Here is a 23429-nt window from a genome sequence, read left to right as displayed (position 1 = left end):
TGTACCTTCATTACAATTTATAAATACACATGCCTTTTATTAATTCACCTAATGTGAATTAATAAGTCCAACAATTCTCATATAAATTTATTCATGTTTGGATCTTTGGTATTTATACAATTTAGTTATTTCAATATTTGATAAAGTAAAGGAAGTACTATGTATAAAATCAATGGGATATATGGTTTGCCACTGCCATGGCATGTTGTATAAGAATCCAGTCCAGATTGGAACATATCTTCTCTAGAAATCACTTATTTCCTTCCTTTCTCCACTAGACCCAGTATAGAATGCCTGTTCTGTGGACACTGAGCTCACACGAACACAGTTGCTTGATCTCACATTAGTGACAAACTAATGTTTGTCACTAATTAGTCTCAATCATTTTTCATGACTTTTCCCACTGAAATCCCTTGTGGGATTGTGGATTTAGGGGTTAAATATTAGAGTTTTTTTGTTCAAATGATAGATTTTCAGCTCTGTATATAACATCTTGTTGATGAATAGCTCATTATCTCTTATTTAATTTAAATGTTTTAGATGTTCAAATAACTCACCCTGCTCTGCAGTACATTTGCTTATGGGACTCTACCGCCATCCACCTGCTCCTGTAGTTTCTTTGCAGAGCACCTGGAGCCATAGCACATTCTTCCTTCTGGCTCCACATTCACCCATTTGATCCAGCCAACCCTCAGGGATCAAGTCTATGTTCCTTTCCTATTCTCTACAACCTAAAGTAATGTTTCTTATTTAACATATCCCCTCCCTCCCTCTTCACTTTTCTTCCCTCTTTCCCTCCATCCCTTCCTTCCTTTCTTCCCTCCTCATTTCCATCCTTCCTTCTTTCCTTCCTTTCTTCTTTTCTTCCTTCCTTTCTTTTTCTGAGGTCTGGAGGATGGAACTTAGGGTCTCCCATGCTAGACAAGTGCTCTGTCACTGAGCTGCATCACCAGCCATGTACGATTTCCACTTGAATCAACACAGAACCCCGATCCAACATGTACAAGCCACAGCAATCAAGGTTATTGCCTCAGATCTGTCTCTTCCTTAGATATCTACTCAGGTGAACTTGCATACTCATTCTACAAACACGTGTTGAATATGTACTCTCTGCCATACTGGGTTCTGGGCTCTGTATATATATAGCAGTGACAAAACTGAAAAAAAAATCCTGTTTTCAATGAGTTTAATTTCTAGAGGGGTAACAGAGTGAAGAGAGCAACAGAAAAATGTTCTCACATGACTGAATCCAAATTAAACATGCTCACCCTTGGCAGCTAGAGCTCACTCCTGACTGCTGAAAGCCCCTCCCTTCCTTCAGGAGATGGACAATGAACATCCTCCCACTTTGTCCATGGCTTTCCCTCAGACTCGACTCCTCCCTGTCTCTGAAAGCAGGTGCCCAACACTGCTCTCTTGCAGTCTCTCCTTATTTCTTGTCACAAGTTGTCTGTCATGAGGATGTATAAACAGACAGTTAAGTGACAATATAAAGTGTTAGCAACTTATTGAAGATGATGTAAAATGATATCCATTTATTGATAAATAATTTAGAAGAAGTACACATACTTGATTCTTCACCTATTCAGAATCAATAGTTGGATTCCCACTACTAAAATGTAAAATGATGTGTACTTTGAAGTATATTTTAATATAGTTTAATTATAATATAATAAAATCATATTATAATATAATTATACTATATTATATTATAATGTATCATATCATATAATATGTAATCATAATTATAATGTACTTATGTTATATAATCATAATTATATAATTATATATTATTATATAATGCATTGTAATTATATAATATATTATAATATATAATATATTATAATTATGATAATATAATATAATTATATAATTATATAATATATAGTATAATTATAATATAATATATTTAAACTGTATTAAATAGTTTAATTTTAATCAATCAATTTTGTTTTATTTATTTATTTTTATTCATTTTTAATATATGACAACAGAATGCATTAAAATTCATATTAGACATATGGAGCACAAATTTTTCATGTTTCTGGTTGTATACAAAGTATATTCACACCAATTTATGTCTTCATACATGTACTTTGGATTATGATGTTCATCACATTCCACTATCATTTCTAACCTTCCCCTTCCACCCCCTGCCCTATCTAGAGTTTGTCTATTCCTTCCATGGTCCCCCTACCTGGCCCACTATGATCAGTCTCCTTATATCAGAGAAAACATTCAGCATTTGTTTTTTTGGGATTGGCTAACTTCACTTAGCATTATCTTCTCTAGCTCCATCCATTTACCTGCAAATGCCATGATTTTATTCTCTTTTATTGCTGAGTAATATTCCATTGTGTGTATATGCCACATTTTTTTTAATCCATTCATCTATTGAAGGGCATCTAGGTTGGTTCCACAGTTTAGCTATTGTGAATTGTGCTGCTATAAACATTGATGTGGTTGTGTCCCTGTAGTATGCTGTTTTTAAGTCCTTTGAGTATAGACCAAGGAGAGAGATAGCTGGGTCAAATTGTGGTTCCATTTCCAATTTTCCAAGAAATCTCCATACTGCTTTCCATGTTGGATGCACCAATTTGCAGTCCCACCAGCAGTGTATGAGTGTACCTTCTTTCATCCATTCTCTCCAACACTTATTGTTGTTTGTTTTCATAATAGCTGCCATTCTGACATGAGTAGTTTTGATTTGCATCTCTCTAATTGCTAGAAATGATAAACATTTTTTTATATATTTGTTGACTGATGGTATATCCTTTTCTGAGAAGTGTCTTTTCGGGTCTTTGGCCCATTATTATTTTTTTGGTGGTTAGCTCTTTGAGTTCTTTATATACCCTAGAGATTAGTGCTCTATCTGATGTGGGAGGGGTAAAAATTTGCTCCCAAGATGTAGGTTCACTATTCACCTCACGGATTGTTTTTTTTCTTTTTTTCTTCTTTAATTTTTTAAAATTTTTTAGTTGTAGTTGGACACAATACTTTATTTAATGTATTTATTTTTTATGTGGTGCTGAGGATCAAACCCAGGGCCTCACACGTGCTAGGTGAGCACTCTACTGCTGAGCCACAACACTAGCCCCCACAGATTGTTTGTTGTGCTGAGACAAAACTTTTTAGTTTGAATTCATCCCATTTATTGATTCTTTTTTTTTTTTCAGGAGACAAAGCAGATTTATTGGGGCCCTGACTCCAGAAGTCTAGGAGAAGTTCTGAGCAAAGCAGCTCATCTGGTTCCCATGGCCTAAGGGCAGGCCAGGGTGCTGAGAAGGGGTAATCAAGCAGGGGCCAACCCTTTGTTTCTCAGAATCCCTTGCCCAATTCCTCAAGGGTCAGTTCTGAGGGAGGCCTGGGAGGGCAGAAGGGTTTCTTCTGTCCCTTGGGCTTTTGCTAGGAATGGGGAAATGGTTGCTTTGGGGAAGGAAGCCTTGAATACACAGCCTTCATTTCAGTAACAACCATTTAATTTGTTCCTTGGCAGACTGGAGAACCTGGGTCACACTCTGTTCATTTAGGCTGGGCTGTCATCTGCCCTAAAATTCACTTTCTGGATCACTTGCTGAGTGTCACTCTCTAGAATCACACTGCCATCCACAATCTCACCCAGCACCAAGAAGGCTCCATCCATGTTCTCCAGCAACCAGCGCTTCTCCACATTCTCGTTCTCATGGGATGAGCCCACCACATACAGGAAGAGGTCAATGCTTTTCTTGTAGACAACAGTCATGCCCCCGAAAAATGCGACCTCACTCTCAGTCCTACTGGTCTTGTTGAAGACATTTTTCTCAAAAACCATCTGCTCCTTCATGAATGGGAATGTGTCATCATAATACATGGCCAGCAGCTGTGGCTCATCATTATCTAGGATGAAAACAGCCTTGATGGTGTAGAGGGAAGGTTCCTGTAACTGCAGCCCAGAGGGCTCCCTGGCTCCAGTGGGAGGTGTCAGGCACCTGGCCTGGGAAGCTCCAACCCTCTCCCAGGGGTGCGGATGTGGCCAGGCCTCAGGCCACTGCCTCCATTTATTGATTCTTGATTTTAATTCTTGCACTATAGGAGTCTTATTTAGGAAGTTGAGGCCTAACCCCACATGATGGAGATTAGGGCCTACTTTTTCTTCTATTCCACTCAAGGTCTCTGGTTTAATTTGTGGGTCCTTGATACACTTTGAGTTGAGTTTTGTGCATGGTGAGAGATAGGAATTAAATTTCATTTGATGGATTTCTAGTTTTCCCAGCACCATTTGTTGAAGAGGTTATCTTTTCTTCAATGTATATTTTTGGCATCCGTGTCTAATATAAGATAACTATAGTTCTGTGGGTTAGTCTCTGTGTCTCTATTCTATACCATTGGTCTACCAGTCTGTTTTGGTGCCAATACCATTCTGTTTTTGATACTATTGCTCTGTACTATAGTTTAAGTTCTGGTATAGTGATGCCACATGCCTCCCTCTTCCTGCTAAGGATTGCTTAAGCTATTCTGGGTCTCATATTTTTCCAGATGAATTTCATGATTGTCTTTTCTATTTCTATGAGGAATACCATTTGGATTTTGATCAGAATGGCATTAAATATGAATAGTGCTTTTGATAGTATGGTCTTTTTTATAATATTAATTCTGCCTATCCAAGAGCAAAGTAGATCTTTCCATCTTCTAAGGTCTTCTTTGATTTCTGTAGTTTTCATTGTATAGACCTTTCACCTCTCTCATTGATTCCCAAATCTTTTATTTATTTTTTTTGAGACTATTGTAAATGTTTTCCTCATTTACCTTTCAAAGGATTTGTCACTGACATACAAAAATGCCTTCAATTTATGGGTGTCGATTTTATATTCTGTTCTTTGCTGAATTTATTTACTAATTCTCGAAGTTTTCTGGTGGAAATTTTGGGTCTTTTAGGTATAGAAACATATCATCAGCAAATAGTGCAATTTAAGTTCTTTTTTACCTATGTGTATTTCTTTCATTCCTTTGGTCTGTCTAATTGCTCTGGCCAGTGTTTCAAGAACTATGTTAAATAGAAGTGGTAAAAGAGGGCATTCCTGTCTTGTTCCAGTTTTTAGAGGGAATGCCTTCAATTTTTATCCATTTAGAATGATGTTGGAGTGGGGCTTAGCATAGATAGCCTTTACAATGTTGAGATATGTTCCTGGCATCCCTAATTTTTCTAGTGTTTTGAACATGAAGGCATGTTGGATTTTTTCAAATGCTTTTTCTGAGTCTATTGAGATGGTTATATGATTCTTATCTTTGAATTGATGTGATGAAGTACATTATTGATTTCTGTATGTTGAACCAACCTTGTATCCCTGGGTTGAACCCTACTTGATCATGGTGTACTATCTTTTTGATATGTTTTTGTATTCAATTTGCAAGAATTTTATTGAGAATTTTTGCATCTATTTTCATTAGAGGTATTGGTCTGAAGTTTTCTTTCTTTGATTTGTTTTTGCCTGGTTTTGGAATCAAGGTGATATTGGCCTCATAGAATGAGTTTGGAAGTGTTCCCTCTTTTTCTATTTTCTGAAATAAATTGAAGAGTAATGGTATTAGTTCTTCTTTAAAGGTCTTGTAGAACTCAGCTGTGTAACCATCTAGTCCTTGGCTTTTCTTGGTCGGTAGTCTTCTGATGGCATCTTCTATTTCATCACTTGATATTGGTCTGTTTAAATTGTATACCTCATCCTGATTCAATGTGGGCAAATTATATGACCCTAGAAATTTGTCAATGCCTTCGATATTTTCTATTTTATTGAAGTATAAGTTTTTGAAATAATTTCTAATTATCTTCTGTACTCTTGTAGTGCTTGTTGTGATGTTACCTTTTTCATCACATATATTAGTAGTTTGAGTTTTCTTTCTCTTTCTCTCTGTTAGCATAACTAAGATTCTGTCAATTTTATTTATTTTTTCAAAGAACTTTTTTGTTTTGACAATTTTTTTCAATTATTTCTTTTGTTTTGATTTCATTGATTTCAGCTCTAATTTTAATTATTTCCTTCCTCTTACTGCTTTTGGGGTTTATTTTTTCCTCTTTTTCTAGGGGCTTTGAGATATAATATTAGGTCATTTATTTGTTGACTTTTTCTTTAAAGGAAGGAACACCATGCAATGAACTTTGAGTACTGCTTTCATAGTGTCCCAGAGATTTTGATATGTTGTATCTATGTTTTCATTTACCTCTAAGTATTTTTAAATCTCTTCCTTGATGTGTTTTGTGACCCATTGTTCATTCAATAGCATATTGTTTAGTCTCCAGGTGTTGGAGTAATTTTTATTTATTTTTTATTTTTTTGTCATTGATTTCTAATTTTATTTGATTATCATCTGATAAAATGCAGGGTAGTATCTCTACTTTCTTTTATTTTTTTTTTAAGAGTTGCTTTGTGGCATATTGTATGTTCTATTTTAGAGAAGGATCCATTTGCTGCTGAGAAGAAAGTGTATTTGCTTGATGAAGGATGAAATATTCTATACATGTCAGTTAAGTCTAAGTTATTGATTGTGTTATTGAGATCTATAGTTTCTTTATTCAACTTTTGTTTGGAAGATCTATCCAGTGGTGAGAGAGATGTGTTAAAGTCACCCCAGATTATTTTGTTGTGGTCAATTTGGCTCTTGAACTTGAGAAGAATTTGTTTGATTACATAGCTGCTCCATTTTGGGGGGCAAATATATTTATGATTGTCATGTTTTGTTGGTGTATGGTTCCCTTGAGCAGTATAAAATGTCCTTCTTTATCCCTTTTCTTTAACTTTGGCTTTAAGTATACTTTATTTGATATGAGAATGGAAACCCCTGATTGCTTCTGCAGTCCATGTGAATGGTATGATTTTCCTCAGCCTCACCTTCAGTCTGTGTATGTCTTTTTCTATCAGATGAGTCTCCTGGAGGCAGCAAATTTTTTTAATCCAATCTGCCAGTCTATGTCTTTTGATTGGTGAGTTTAAGCCATTATACTTAGGGTTATTATTGAGACATGGTTTGTATTCCCAGGTATATTATTTTTGTTATTTAATTTGACTTGTTTTCTTCTTTGATTAGTTTTTCCTTTGGTGCAATACCTCTCTATGCTGATTTTCATTATTGTTTTTTTTTTGTTTCTTTTTCATGAAATATTTTGCCAAGGATGTTTTTTAGTGCTGGTTTTCTAGCTCTAATTCTTTTAACTTTTGTTTATCATGGAAAGTTTTTATTTCATCATCAAATTTAAAGCTTATTTTTTCTGGATTCAAGATTTTTGGTTGGCATTCATTTCTTTCAGAGCTTGATATAGGTCATTCCAGGTTCTTCTAGCTTTTAGGGTTTATGTTGAAAAATCTGCAGTTATCCTACTTGGTTTTCCCCTTTATGTAATCTGATTCCTTTCTCTCCTTATTCTGTATGTTAGCATTTTCATTATAATGTGCCTTGGTGTGGACCTGTTGTGATTTTGTACATTCGGTGTCCTGTAGGCTTCTTGAATTTGGTTTTCCAATTCATTCTTTTTAAAATTTTTTTTATATTATTTCATTGAATAGACTGTTCATTCCTTTGGTTTGGACCTCTATGCCTTCCTCTATCCCAATAACTCTTAAATTTGGTGTTTTTATGCTATCCCATATTTCTTGAATGTTCTGCTCAAGGTTTCTTACCATTTTCATTGTATGGTCTACATTCTTTTCAAGATTATATATTTTGTCTTCATTGTCTGAGGTCCTGTCTTCCAAGTGATCTCATCTGTTGGTGATGCTTTCTTTTGAGCTTTTATTGTTTTTTTCATTTCAAGAATTTCTTTTTTTTTTTTTTTTTAGAACCTCTATCTCCCTTTTGAGGTGATCTTTGGCTTCCTATATTTGTTGAAATTTTCTTTTGCTGCCTGTATGTGCTCTCTTACATCTTCCTTCAGTTCACAGAATATTTTAATCATGTACATCTTGAAGTCCTTATCTGTCATTTCTTCTGGTTTTGTTATCATGAATTCTAATAATGTGGTATCTTGATTTGTTGGGGGCACTTTCTTCCCTTGTCTTTTCATGTCCCTTCTAGCTCTGTGGGTCCAGGGTGTTATTGTTTTTACCCTATAGTTTTGTAGTGCTTTTTTAGGTACCAAAAACCTCTTCTTTGTAGGGAAGAACAATGTTAACAGATCTCAATATAAACAATATACCATGTATAAAGAATTCATTGCTATTAAGATGCTTACAGTTTGGTCACAAGTACAGAAATGTTGGATTTGATTATCATCTGTAATATAATCAGTAAGTTTGTAAAAGTGTTTACAGTTTCTGATGGTGGACAATGAACTGAGCATGAGTCGTAGGATCATATGTTGAGGATGCAGGTTATGAAGATATAGAAGTTAATATATCTTAGGAAGAGTGAAAGAGAAATCTTATGGAGAGAATTAGTAGACAGAGAATAGACAAGAAGTAGTTTTGGGTAGACAAGTACGTGGAAAGATAGTGGAGTACATTAAACAAACACAGTTTTATAGTTGTATGAATTTCAAACACATTTAGAAAAATAAAGAATGTTAAAATAGTATAGATTGGAGGTAAAAAAAATAAAAGAAGAAAACAAAGACATATATATATGACACATCTATATTATATTATTTAAATGTCCCAGTCCTCAAAATCCCAATTTATGCAAAGTTCTTTGTTTCACATATGTTGGGGATGTGAGGCCAGGAGAATAGAGGGAGAGAAGAAAAAAGAAAAAAAAAATCTTAAATGAAGAAACCAGGATTGTTGCTAGTTTTAGAGATCTGTATCTTTTCTGCTTCCCTTCTCATCCAATAGGTGGGGTTGTCTGTTGTTAACTGGTATCTTTTCCCTCAGGACGGTGAAGGTAACCTGGAAGTGAGGAGTGGCACCCCAAAATCCCTGCAGGGAGACTGCACCTCAAGGATCTCTTTTTGGGTCTGCTCATATGACTTGAGCACCTGGTCCTATTGTCTATCTTGCCTGAAGTTTTCCTAGTTCCTGGTCTCTCTGTTAGTCTCCAAAGTTTTGCCCTGTTTCTCTCTCCCTTAGCAGTTCCCAATTGAGGGACCTCTTTTCCTGGGGCTCCCGTGTGTGTCACCCTGGTTGCACTGCACATCAGTCCCACTGAGAGCTGTTTTGTGTCAGGAAGCTCCTGTGCTGGGTTTCTTTCACTGGGGATAGGGGGAGTTGGAAACTAGGTGCCTGGCCAGCTGGAGTTCCAATCTGGGAGCTGCCCCCACCAAATATGGAGAGGAAGGTAAGCCAAGATGAAGGTGGTTCACTTCCAGCTCTGGGGTGTCGGGTGGAGTAGGGGAAGCTAGGAAATGGCATTGTGCTGAGGGTAGGTAGCAGCTGAGTGACCTGTTTTGGAGTGGAGCGATGTCTGGGAGTTCTGCAGTGGTGCTAATAGGTGATCTTGCTAAGGCACTTGTAAGCCCTGCATTGGCTAAAACTTCAGGTGTTGGCTGTCAGGAACTGGGAGTCCTACTGGAATGCTGAGGCCCAGAGCCCTTCATGGGGGCACAGCACTGGTGATTTCTTCTTGAGAACAGATTTATATAGGTCCTCTATCACTCTCAGAGATGCAATGTTCCCACTAGGTGAGATCTGTGCCATGGAGCAACACAGAATGCTGCCTCCCTCTGGCCCACCATCTTGGATTTTGAGATCTAAATAGTTTAATTCAATATAATAGTTTTAGTATTTCATCAACTGACTTTAGCACAAGAGAATAGGTGGGTTATAATTACTATGCCCTTCCCATGCCATATTGTACAGAATGAATTCCAGTCCAGTACATATTTTTTCTGGCCATCAATTTTCCTTCCCTTAAGCACTTAATTTACTGTAGAAGCACCTCTTCATTTGCACCAAGCCCCAAAGTCCTTCTTTTGGAATGCAAATATTCTCACATCAGAATTATTTGTGGGATTGTTCGTTGAGGTCTTGAATGTTGCAGTTTTGGGGAGTTCCCTGATAGATTTTTGTTGAGAGCCACAGCCGAAGGGGCCCCAGCAGACTTCCAGCTGCCAGCTGATGATTGGCTCACAGCAGCCCCAGCAACCTTCCAGCTGCCAGCTGATTGGCTCCTCTGCGGTGATGCTCCTTGGGCTGTTTCCCTGCCCTTTCAGACCACGGAGCTGCTCATTGGGGGACATTTTTGGCTCTGCCCACGTGACCCAGCCAATCAGTCTCAAGAGCAGGAGGAGTGTGGGGGGGGTGGTTGAGAGGCTTGTGGGAAGCCGGTGGTGGCAGTTGAGCTCTGAGGGAATTCCTGAAGAGCTCATGTGGTACGGCGTGTGTGTTCTAAAACTAAAGTTTGTTTCTGCTTGATAAGTGGCTCATGAATTGTGCCCAGCCAGACTGCGCCATTTGGTGGCCTGCATGGGGAATGACTGAGGGTAAGTGATAAGGAAAACTGCTTGCCCCTGAGGGCAGGGCGAGAGGATGGGTAGCCATTTTAAGATTCTTCTTTCATTTTGTTTCGCTTTTGTTTTAAGTTGCCTGTCCCTGGAGATGTGTTAGATGGAAGAAAAACCACTCACATCTTAGAAAAAACTATTTACATCTGAGGAACAGATAGGGAGAAAGGATGGATGGACATCTCAGGAGGATAGAAAGGCTATTATAATTATTTTTTGTTGTTCCATTTTTTTTTTCATTCTGTTTCGGTTTTGTTTGGTGTCATCTTGTTGGGTTGTATTATAGTAGAAATATGGGATCAGAAATTAGTAAAAAACAAACTGAAAGACTGTTAAGTAAATTGTTAGAGGAAGGGGGCATCTCAGTAAAATCAAGAACAGTCAGGGAATACATTGATACAATACAAAAATGTAGCCCATGGCTTTTTAAGGAGAAGTTGTTAAATATATCACAATGGAACCATCATGGTGAAGATTTAAGGGAAAAGGAAAAGAAAAACCCAGGAACTCTGCCAGTTGGCACATTGCCATTGTGGGCATTGGTATCTTGGTTGCTTAGTCCAAAGCCTTCAGTTCAGACAATGGTAGAGGAAGGAGAAGACATATTGTTTCAAGTAAAAGAGAAGGTCCCTCAAGTTAGTCATACAGAGGAAAAAATTCAAGTAAAAGAGAAGGTCTCTTGAGCTAGTCAGAGGAAAAAATTCAAGTAAAAGAGAAGGTCTCTTGAGCTAGTCAGACAGAGGAAGAAAGTTTAGAGCAGAAAAAGCCATCAGGGGAAAAGTTACAACAGGAGACTGCTACTAACACCTTTCTATCACCAGAGGGCACAAGTGTCCAACCAACAGCACCACCTCCATATGCTGGGAGGCCCCCAACCCCCATAGTTGATAGATGGGATCCTGAGACAGGACCTCAAATATTAACATGCCCTGTATTTGAGCAGGCAGGAGAGCAGCAAATTCACTATGCTTTAGATTTCAAACAGTGAAGCAGCTAAAAGAGGCTGTAACAACCTATGGTCCTCAAACACCCTTCACTGTAAGCATGGTCGAATCCATTACCAACTTGAACATGACGCCAGCAGATTGGGCTAGTATGTGTAAAGCTGTGCTAAATGGAGGGCAATACCTGTTATGGAAGGTTGCCAATAAGGAATTTTGCAAGGAGACGGCTAGGTGAAATGCCGCAGTCTGGCTGGGCACAATTCATGAGCCACTTATCAAGCAGAAACTAACTTTAGTTTTAGAACACACATGCCGCACCACACGAGCTCTTCAGGAATTCCCTCAGAGCCCAACTGCCACCACCGGCTTCCCACAAGCCTCTCAACCCCCCACTCCTCCTGCACTTGAGGCCGATTGGCTGGGTCATGTGGACGGAGCCAAAAAAAGTCCCCCAATGAGCAGCTCCGTGGTCTGAAAGGGCAGGGAAACAACCCAATGAGCATCACCACAGAGGAGCCAATCAGCTGACAGCTGGAAGTTTGCTGGGGCTGCTGTGAGCCAATCATCAGCTGGCAGCTGGAAGTTTGCTAGAGTCCCTTTGGCTGTGGCTCTCAACAGATTTTGACCTTTGGATTTGACATTTTGTTAATGTACATCCCACCAGGTCCTAGTTAATGTAAATGTTGCTAGATATTCATACAACTCACTCTGCTCTGCAATGCATTTGCACATGGACTCCACCTTCTGTGCTCAGAATTTTTACCTCTATCCACCTGCTCCTATGGTTTCTTTACTCAGGACCTGGAGAACAATCTTGTGCTTCTGTACTATCTTCACAAGGACCCAAGTTCATCCTATAGTTCAACTTCCCCTCACTCAAGGCCATTTTTCTTACCTCTTGCTTAACCTAAAGTCAAATTTCTCATTTGACCCTTTGTCCTGAATCAATTAGTTTTTTAACTTTAAATGTCTGAAAATGAGCATCAATCATGATCTTTGCCTAAGTCCTTCTTTTCTCTCTGGGTTTTCTCCTCTGTTGAATTTAAAAGGTCAATCTGGATACTGATGCAGTTTTTAATTTCTGTCAGGCTGCATTCTGGGGTCTGTATATACAGAAGTGCCAAAGCAAAACAAAATTTCTGTTCTGAACAAACATATTTCCTAGTAGAGAAACACACAGCGAGCAGAGTCCCAGTGACTTGTCCTCATGTGGCTGATACCACCAGACCACGCTCACCCTGAGCATTTGGAGCCCACTTCTGACTGCTGAAGGCCCATTTTCTCCCACAGGACATCAGCACAGAACATCTCCAGGTACTGTCCATAAGCTTTGCTCATGGGTACCTCCCTGTCATGCTCCAGGTGTCCTGCTCACCTAAGTCATGCAGAGATCCTGGCTAACTATTCTCTACTTTCTTTCTTCTTTATCATCTCTCTCTCTCTCTCTCTCTCTCTCTCTCTAAAAAATTATGTACAGAGTATTCAGAAGTATATTTCCTTTACATGTGTATAATAAAAGCATTTTTCTACCTAAATAAACTCCTATAAATTCTTTTCTACATCAAGATAAAATAAACATTAATTTCCCATTTAAAATCTCATTGCTTTTCTTCCCAGCCACCCTACCTCAACTCCTCCTTCTGTACCCTGAACAAAACCACTAGTAGATTCTATTTGCAAAGAGGATTCTTATTCCTACACTACAGGGTCACATTGTCTCTGAGTCCTTCTGGTCCTTCTGCCCCTACCTCACTATATTTACTGATGACCAAGATCCACATCATCTACTAGAGAAGTCTTTACCACCATGAGTTGGGTGGTCTTTAGCTTTCATGATAATACTCTATGAGGAAATTTCTAAATCTAAAATTTTAACTAGTTTTTTTTTTCAATATTTCCCTAACTAAAATTTAAACATTGAAATTCACAGCAAAAAATATGGGGAGGATTCCACCTATTCTTTTCATATTCAATTGAATGTAAAAATTTACACTTGATGTGACTATTGCATATTTTATCATCTTCTTTATCTATTTAATATTCTAACATTGAAAGAGAAGAGTATTACTTTGATTATGACAGTTACCTGAATCAACAATATAGATTTTAATGTATTTGAATACAATATTCATTATAGCATGAATCAAGTTGAGAAATGTCTCATCAGAGATCCCGAAGGACTATTTATTAGGAGAGATTAACTTTAAAATTTTGATAGGGAAAGTTAGTTCTTCTTAGGAAAATGAATTAAACATCACAGTCAATCTCCTTGGGTTATACCAGATAGCAAAGTACCTAATCAAAAATTGACTTTCTAGCTGAAAACTCCAGATTTTTGCCATTAACCAGATAAAATTTATTATCTTATGAATTTCTGTAAGACCTCATTTCTTTGTATAGGAATAAAAGTTTATGAGAAAATTAAATTTAACATACGACTCTATGTCTGAGCACAAATGAACACATGCATATTTGTTCACTCCTGGTCTCCTCTGAGCAGTGTTAGAGGGGCCTCTCCTTGCTATCTTGCCATCTTCCTTCCATGCTGGTGAATCTTCTCAGACCTGGGATCATGACAGCCATTTGGAGGAAGGATCCTGTCCTGTCATGTGTAACCAAATGTGCTTTAATTAGAAAGAGAGTATGTGTGCATGAAGAGGGAACATTTTGGAAGTTGAAGTCTGGCCTTTGTCCTGGCCCCTGGTGGGTAACCTGCTCATCTTAGGAATTTCCTCAGGGACCACAGCTGACTTTATGCTTAGGAAGTGATTCATGGTCTGTCCCCAGATAGGTTAAGAAAGGAGAAGGACCATACTAGAAAGACCAAAGAGATGACTATACATTTGGAGCTTTATATGCATTATATCAGAACAATCTCCTAATCTTCATGGAGTTGATGGATCTGGATGTTGAGTTTATTCCAACAAAATTATGTTGATGTGTTTAAAGAATAAAGACCCAAAAAGTACTCTGGATTCTTATTTCCTGAGTGATCATATGTGCTGGGTAATACGATCTAAAACTATCAGCAGAACAAGGCATCCTGAGTATAAGGATGCTTCAAATCTATGAACTTCCTGAAGTGGCATTCACTGTCTCCTTACTGATTTGATATGATTTGAATTATTTATAATAGGTTCATAATCTTCTAAAGTAGAGAACTTTCATTTTTTTTTCCTGTGACAAAGTAGTATGAATCTGCAAACCTGAGGTGTTCATGGGAACTCCTAATGTTGAGGTGAATTGACACTAAGGGTAGTTTGTCTGGAACCCCTGAGCATGACTGGTGTCTTAAGCAATGTCAGTATTAACCTGTGTGATCTGCCCTGGATCTGGGTAATTAGTAACATAAACACATCACAGAATGATTTTACCTTCATGTGAATAAATTCATTGTATGGATAGAAAAGGGGCAAATCTCAAAGATACCTCAGTTACAGAGCAGACTCAAATCCATATCCTGGGTGTTGCACAGGTTCTCTATGTTTCTGGCACGGTGTCTTTCTCTGATAGTCACAAACAGACCCCCTGAGATCTCTGTGTATATGTCAGTGTTGGAATGAGGTAAGGTGGGTGAAGCCCAGGAGGAGCATGCATGCAAATGTTACTCCATGTCGGGGTGGGTCTATACCCAAAGGACTTAAAAACAGCATACTATAGGGACACAGCCACATCAATGTTTATAGCAGCACAATTCACAATAGCTAAATTGTGGAACCAACCTAAATGCCTTTCAGTATATTAAAAAAAATAAAATGAAAAAATGTGGCTTATATATACAATGGAATATTACTCAGCAATAAAAGAAAAAAAAATCATGGCATTTGCAGGTGAAAGGATATAGTTGGAGAAGATAATTCTAAGTGAAGTTGACCAATCCCCCAAAAACAAATGGGTGAATATTTTCTGTGATACAAGGTGACTGACTCATAGTTGGGAGAGAGAGGGAGGATGGGAGGAATTGGTGAACTCTAGATAGGACAGAGGGGTGGGAGGGAAAGGGAGGGAGCAGGGGGTTAGCAATGATGGAGGAATGTGATGTACATCATTATCCAAAGTACAGGTATAAAGATATGAATTGTTATGAATATACTTTATATACAAACAGAGATATGAAGAATTATTCTATATGTGTAATAAGAATTGTGATGCATTCTGCTGTCATGTATTTAAAAAATAAAATCAATAAAAAAAATTTTGAACCAAAATAAATCCCATCACAGTGAGGAATATTCCTCATTGCTGAATATAAACAAAAATAACACAAAATAGTGACAAAAGGGCTGTATGATAAACACATCTGAAAAAAGCTTTACAATCTCCAAAATAAATTTTTGTCAGCAGACTCATGATTGAGAAGAAACAAACATGTCCAAATAAACTCAGTATTTCAAACACTACTAAAAACATCTTTGTATGTGGGGAATAATTAATGTGAATTAAATTTGTAAAATATCTGGGAAGGTAGAAATTATTATTCAGGGTCAGGAGGCTCCTTCTGTCTTTTGAGTCAGGACACTGGGAAGTGAAGTGTAACAGGCCCCATCAGTCTGGTGGTTTTTGTCCCACTTCCCCTCTTCCTGTGTCACTGTGAGTTACACGTAGCTGCTCCCACTGCCATGGCCTGCCCCACAGTAGTAGACATTCTCATCCTCTTCCTGGATGTTCTGGATGATCAGGTACCGATCCAGGCCAGAGCCTGAGCCTGAGAAGCGATCAGGAATTCCATCCCCCTTGGATCCAACAATGCCACTATTGCCCACTACCATCACAAACCTGGGGCTCTTCCCTGGGCTTTGCTGGAACCAAGCCACATAGTAATTACTGTAGCCACTGCTCAGGGTGCAGGTGAGTTTGGCTGTTTGTCCCAGGGAGGCAGATGCAGAGGGTGGCTGAGTCAGCACAGGTTGGGAGAGGGACCCTGTAAACACAGACACATCACAGTGGAAGTTAGGACCTGGGTGCATGTGTTTGGGGATCTGAGCCCATGAGGAATAGACTCAGGATAGAAGTCTGCCATGGGGCACAGAGGTCTGTCCCTACCTGGGCAGTAAGTGAGCATTATAAAGAGGAGAAGAGTCCCGACCATGTTGGACAGTTTCCTGAGTCCAGAGCTGGTGTGGGCTGCCTCCAGCCTTTCTTATCCCTCCCCACTGTTTTTAAGGTGGAGCAGCTTATGCAAATATGCCTCCACCCACTACCCCTCACTGGCTGCAATTCTTCTGGGCCTGGAATGATGCAAGACCAGGTCTGGAGGGTGCTGATGTTTTTATTTGCCTGATGGGAAGAACCTGGGAGGAAGCAGGTGCTGGGGCTCTGTAGAAGAGCATAATTGCTGAGTTCACCTTAGTGACACAGGATTCACTCCTCTGCCCACCCCTGTTCAGATGAAGTTTAGAATTCTATTGGGTAGTGACTCTGCCTTTTTACCTTTTCATTTGAATCTTAGAAATACTGGTGCAGATATTTCTGTGTCCAGTACTGTGCTCAGATCAATCTCACTACTAAAGTGATATTGATATGGTAATTTGGGTGTTTGTTTTTTCCACCCAAAATTTACCAGGTATCAATCATTGAATTGAAAAGTGCCATGAAAAAGAGCATGGAACTGAACATTCTCACTGTTTGAGATCATTTAGGAAAATTAACTCAGAGAATCATAATAAATCTTTCTTTCATGTCTTCTCATTATGTCCATATTTCCAGGATGTAAGTTCACTGAGTTGGTTAAGTCACTTGACCTAAGACCAACCCCAACACCCCAAGTTAGAGTTTACATAAACCTGATCAAATGAATGACTTTTCTCCAAATACTGGTCCATTGGGCTGTGGGGGAAAATTGGGGATATATATCTATAATTGAAATGACTATAAGATAGGAGGCATGAACCAACAAAAATTATTTACTTTACTTTAGAGTGACAGGGATCTCATTGGGATAACTTCAGGGTGGTGCTAGGGTTGTGCTACTTTCTGGAGGCTCCAGAGGAAAATCTGTCTTCTTTGATTTTCCAAATTCTAGGGTCACCCACATTTCTTGGCTAGTAGTCACTGCCTCCATCTTCAAAGCCAGAAATCCTGAATGGATACCTTCTCATAACATACCACACTAGTTGCTTCATCTTTCTCTTCCACTCCTAAGGACTCTCATGATCCCACTGTCTCCAGGTAAATTCCAGGATTATCTGCTGACCCTAATGTGAGATGATTAGTAACATTAATTCCATGACTGATTCATTATCACTTTATCATACATCCTTGCATATTAATAGAATCCAGAGATTAGTGTGTGGACAACTTTGTGGTCCATTATCAGCAAACCACACTATTCTTGCCATGGGAACTTGGAACCATTTATACATACTCATTGAAAATATAACAAGGCATCACCCGAAAGTCACAAGCATATAAAGTTGGGATTGGTTGTATTTTTACCTTGCACACATATGATCTTCATAGAACCTTGGATAATTTATGATTATATATGATTTATACTATTTCATTATTATGTATATCAGAAACCCACTAAAAATGTCCACTGAACATACATCATGCATTTGATATTCTAGTTTGTGACTTTTTAGCACCATAGATAACACAGAGTAGGGTTATCTCTCTTTTCTGTGTGGGCTAATAACACTGAATAAATCTTAGAGCTGTCATGCCATGCACTGCATAATAATCAGCTTATACTCAGGTTGCAGCTCAGAGATGTGCAGAACACTTGTACTTTTTCAGGCATCTGTGTTCCAGGCAAGTGCCTGGGGATCCCAGAACCCTGATACTTTTCATGAGGCTGAGTAGCATAGTACCATTGTATGTAGGATCTGCTGACACTAAAGCTGCTAATCGTGGAGTGGGTGAGTCTGGCAGGTGATTCAGGAGATGCAGAGATGGAGTGCAGTTGACTCAATACAACCTTGAAAGGCAAACTGCAAACACAGATAGGAGTAGGGAATGAAGTTAGGGGAGGAGAAAAATGTATCATTATTCTGGGACAGAGTGGTTGATTTCAACTAAGAATTGATACTTGGTAAAGACTGATGTCAACCAGAGCAGTAATGAGGAGGTGCAGGAGGACTCCAGTTTAGAGTGGACACAGTTCTTGAGTGTCACATTGGGGCTGGGCTGCTGTAGGTGACCTTTAATTGTTTACCCTCTGCTAGAGGAGGGCTGTTCATGCAATTTTTTCTCCATCACAGTTACTCACAGTTGCTCTCTGAGCCCTGGTGCTGGAGTGCAACACACAATGCAGAGTGAGAAAGAATGAAGTTGCTTTCCTCCTTGCAGAACCCTGGCAGAAAGCACCCAATGAGGTGAGAGAAAAGCCTCTTCTCCAGGTACTCAGTCAAGCCAGACAGTACACAGCTGCTGGGTCCTTATCAGGGAACACAGCATCCACCAACAAGATTAAGTCTCCTTTGAGTGAATAGTCCTAACTGAACAATTGTGTGGGGCAACAAGGCAGCCCCACAGCACCTTCTGGTGGTGACAGAGCACATAAGGACACTACTAAAATACAGAAGATAATTAGAAACTATTTGGAAAATTCATTCTCCAATAAAATAGAAAATATCAAAGACATGAAAAAATTTCTTGAGAGGTAATATCTATCCAAAGTGAATCAGGAGGACATACACAATTTAAAGCAATGAATTAGAAGATGCCATTAAGAACCTACCAACCAATAAAAACCCAGAATACATGGATTCTCACCTGAGTTCTTCAAGGACTCCAAAGAAGATTTAACACCAGTATTCCTCAAATAATTCCATTAAGTAGAAAAGAAGGTAACTCTTCCAAACTCATTCTGTGCGACTAGTATCACCCTGATACCAACATGAGACAAAGCCATAACAAGGAAATACCAATATCACTGATGAATATAAATCAAAATAAAATTCTGGCAAATCACATACTAAAACAAAAAGATAGTGTACATTGATCAAGTGGAGTTCACCACAGGAATGCAATTTTGGTTCAACCTACAGAAATCATTAAGTAAGTTCAATAGACTTAAAGACAAGAATCATATGATCATCTCAATAGATGCAGAAAAAGCAGGACAAAGTACAGCACCTCTTCAAGTTCAAAACATGAGAAAAACTAGCAATAGTAGAAAAATATTTCAACATGATAAAACCTATTTATAGTATTCCAATGACAACATCATTCTAAATGGAAAATACTGAAAGAATCCCTGCTAAAAACTAGAACAAGGCAATGATGCCCTCTATCATCACTTCTATTCAGCATATTCCTGAAAACTGTAGCCAGAGCATTTAGGCAGATGAAAGAAATTAAAGGGATACGAATAGGAAAAGAACAACTCAACCTATCACTATTTGCCAAAGTCCTGATTTTATATTTAGAAGATCTACAAAATTCTACTAGGAAATATTCTAGAGTTAACTAGTAAATTCAGCCAAGTAGCAGGATATAAAATCAACACCCATAAATCAAACGTGTTCCTACACATCAGTGATGAATCCACTGAAAGAGAAATTAGGAAAACTTCCCATTCATAATAGCCTTAAAAAATCAAATACTTTGGGATCAATCTAAAGAAAGAGGTGAAAAACTTCTATAATGAAAACACTAAATAAATCGACCTTAGAAGCTGGAGAAATCTCCCATAGGCATAATTAAATATTTTCAAACTGGCCATACTATCAAAATGGTTACACAGATTTTGTGCAATTCCTATGAAAGTCCCAATGACATTCTTCAAAGAACTACAAAGAGCAATCATGAAATTTATTGGAACAATAAGAGACCCAGAATAGCCAAAGCAATCCTTAGCAAGAAGAGTGAAGCAGAAGGTAACACAATATGAGACCTTAAACTATGCTACAGAGCCATAGTAAGAAAAATGGCATGGGGGCTGGGGAATGTATTGCAGTTGTTGAAGTGCTTGACTTGCATCCACAAGGCCCTGTATTTAATACCCAGCACTACCAAAAACAAAACAAAACAAAAAGAAAAGAAAACAACAACAACAACAAACCAGCACAGTATTGGCACCCAAACAGACATGTGGACCCGTGGTACAGATCAGAAGACACAGAATCAAACCCACATGAATACAGTTTTCTTATACTAGACAAACCACCAAATGTATTCATTGGAGTAAATACATCCTCCACAACAAATGGTGCTCTGGAAAGTAGAAATTCTTATGTAACAAAGTGAAACTAAACCTATAACTCTCACCCTGCAAAAAAACTCAACTCAAATTGGATTACAGACTAACACACTAGAACAGAGATTCTGCACCTAATAGAAGAAAAAGTAGGCCCAAATATTCATCATGTCAGCTAATACCTGACTTCCTTAGCAATATTTCTAAGCACAAGAAATCAAATCAAGAATCAATAAATGGGACAGATTCAACCTAAAAAAGTTTTTTTTTTTTTTTTTTTTTTTTTTTGCAGCAAAAGAAACAATGAATGATGTGAAGAGAGAGCCAAAAGAGCCAAAAGGATGAGAGAAAATCTTTACCACATGCAGAATAGATGGAGCATTAATCTCTATGATATATAAAGAACTCAAAAATTTTAACACCAAAACAACAACAACAGCAACAACAACAACAACAACAACAACAACAAATTACTCAGTCGATAAATGGAATGAGCAGACAATTCACTGAAGAAGATATACAATTGATCAACAAATATATGAAAAAATGTTTAACATCTCTAGCAATTAGAGAAATACAAATCAAAACTACTCTGCAATTTCATCTCACTCCAGTCAGAATAGCAATTATTAAAAATTCAAGCAACAATAAGAGCTGGTGAGGTTTTTGCAGAAATGATATACTGATTAATTGCTGGTGAGATTGTAAATGGTGCAGCCACTTTGGAAAACAGTCTGAGATTTCTTAGAAAACTTGGAATGGAACCACCATTTGATCCAGCTATCCCACTCTTCAGTTGATACACAAACCACTTAAAATCAGCATACTACAGTGGTCTAGCCACCCCAAAGTTTATAGCTAAACTGTGGGACCAACCCAGATACCCTTCAATAGAGGAATGAATAAAGAAACTGTGGTGTATATGCACAATGGAATATTACTCAACCTTAAAGAAAAATGAAATCATGGCATTTATAGGTAAATGAATGAAATTAGATAACATCATGCTAAGCAAAGTAAGCCAATTCCAAAAAAACAAAGGCCAAATGATTTCTCTGATAAATGGATGCTGATCCATAATGGGCTGATCCATCATGGTAGAAAGGTGTGGTATGGAGGAAAGCTGCTCATCTCATGATATGCAGAAAGCAAAAAGACAGACTATGTGCATAAAGAGCCAGGAACAAGGCCTAAATGAATTATTTCCTCAGCTACATCTCATCTCTCCCTGTTACCACTCAGTAGTCCCTTCAAATGATCAATCCAAAATTAGGTGTCATCCATTTTTATAATATCACTATCTAATCATGTCACCATTGAGAATTTCTACATTGTCTGACATGTAAACATTTGAGGAGACACTTCTAAAACCTCATTCAGGATACTTCCTGCTTAGAGCTCTGTATTCTTTTATGTTCTTCAAGTATCTGTCCAGAGGGCCCCAAATTCACAGGGGAAAAGGAGATAATCTGACTTTTATGAATGTCCCTTGAATAACTATCAGTAGGTTGTAGAATGAAGGGAACCTCCATGTGGGGTGAAGTAGTACTTAGAGCTCTTGATGTGTATTCCAAAAATATATATATTATCTTAACTGCTTCAGTCTTAACCCATTTTGGCCTTTGAGTATATATAACAGGAAAGATCTCAACCTAGTTCTTGACATCTGTGCATTTTTGCTTAGATGGATAGTTGTTTCCTTTGAAACATGTGCTACATGTTGCCACATAACCCCTGGGAACTTTAACTGAAACAAGATTGGGAAGAACATACTCACTTGGGTTACTCATTTAACTTATTAAACTCATTGATTCTCAGAGTGCTGATTTGGAGACTCCACAGGCAGAACATGCCTTTCTCAGGCATGTGCCAACATTCTCTCCCAATGTTTCTTGTCATTGACTGAGTTTGGGAGATTTGCTGGAGGTAGAAGAGTACTGGCCACAGATGAAAGGGTCAGGAGAAAAGATGTAGGAGGAATAGGAAGTACTTTTTTTTTTTTTAACTAATTTTTATTTTGCATCTCATTAATGTTAACTTATTTCATAAAATTTAATAATTTTTATCTCTGCCCGGAGAGGATGACTGGCCACTTAGAACAAGTTTCTTTAAAGCAGGGTGTCCCTAAGTTGTTGAGGCTGGCCTCCAACTTGTGATCCAACTGAGTCTGCCTCATAAATAGCTGGCATGCACCTCCATAGCCATCAGAAGTAAGGCTTTCTTGGCTAGAAATAAACCTAGGCTATGGCAGTAAGAGAGCTAAATCTTAACCACAAGACCACCCAGATCTGTGTATTCATACAAATAGAAATCCTGTTGAGTTCACACAGGACCCTCTGGTGGGTCTCATGGGCAGTAGTCAAGCTTTACCTGGATGGTACTCTTCCCCATTGTTCACAACATGTCAGAAAACAAAAACAACAACAAAAAAACACCAATCACTTGACCTTTTCTTCCGGCTGGTTGTTGTACTGAGTAAACTCTTGAGGTGGCCAGTTCCCTTCCCACTCTGGCAAACATTTTTCCTTATTGTTCACACATATGACCATTGTGCCCCTAATCTGTAAGGGACAATTTGTGCTCCTATGAGTGTCCCTTGAATTCCCTCTAGAAGGTTTAAAAGTGAGGGGTTGCACAACACAAGTGAAAGCACAGTGGCACTCAGAGGATGTGACTTTGTTAAACTTTTTCTCTTTTGGCTGCAATGCCTGAATCCACTTTGTGACCCTGAAGGGATATTTACCACAGGCACCTCAGATGCAGCATTAATCTACTGGATATATAAAGAACTCAAAAACTCCACATCAAAACAAAGTAAAAACAAACAAACAAAAAACCCCAAACCCAACAACTACAACCCAAATAACCGATTAATGGGCTAAGGATCTATAAAGACACTGCAGTAATTTCTTATGTGTTTTTTGTTAGTTTTGTTATT

The 23429-nt window shown here is 38.3% G+C and overlaps 1 protein-coding gene and 1 gene segment (V, D, J or C); both read right to left on the bottom strand.

The window, feature by feature from the left end:
- Positions 1-3458: 3458 nt before the first annotated feature.
- On the bottom strand, positions 3459-11262 carry LOC143406950 (coatomer subunit zeta-2-like). Its single transcript, XM_076865952.2, has 3 exons — positions 11245-11262; positions 3560-3916; positions 3459-3506 (listed from the first exon to the last, which is right to left on the bottom strand). Exons 1-3 carry the CDS (start codon positions 11260-11262, stop codon positions 3459-3461), a joined length of 423 nt encoding a protein of 140 aa, XP_076722067.2.
- A 4682-nt stretch (positions 11263-15944) lies between these two features.
- On the bottom strand, positions 15945-16463 carry LOC143637848 (immunoglobulin lambda variable 9-49-like). The segment is given in 2 exon segments: positions 15945-16270; positions 16393-16463. Coding segments are annotated over 2 exon segments (372 nt in total).
- Positions 16464-23429: the final 6966 nt, after the last annotated feature.

This window comes from Callospermophilus lateralis, chromosome 1 (assembly GCF_048772815.1).
Source record: "Callospermophilus lateralis isolate mCalLat2 chromosome 1, mCalLat2.hap1, whole genome shotgun sequence".
In the NCBI taxonomy this organism is placed as follows: domain Eukaryota; kingdom Metazoa; phylum Chordata; class Mammalia; order Rodentia; family Sciuridae; genus Callospermophilus; species Callospermophilus lateralis.
The sequence above is the reverse complement of the archived record's forward strand: the minus strand, read 5'-3'. Positions and strand labels throughout refer to the sequence as shown.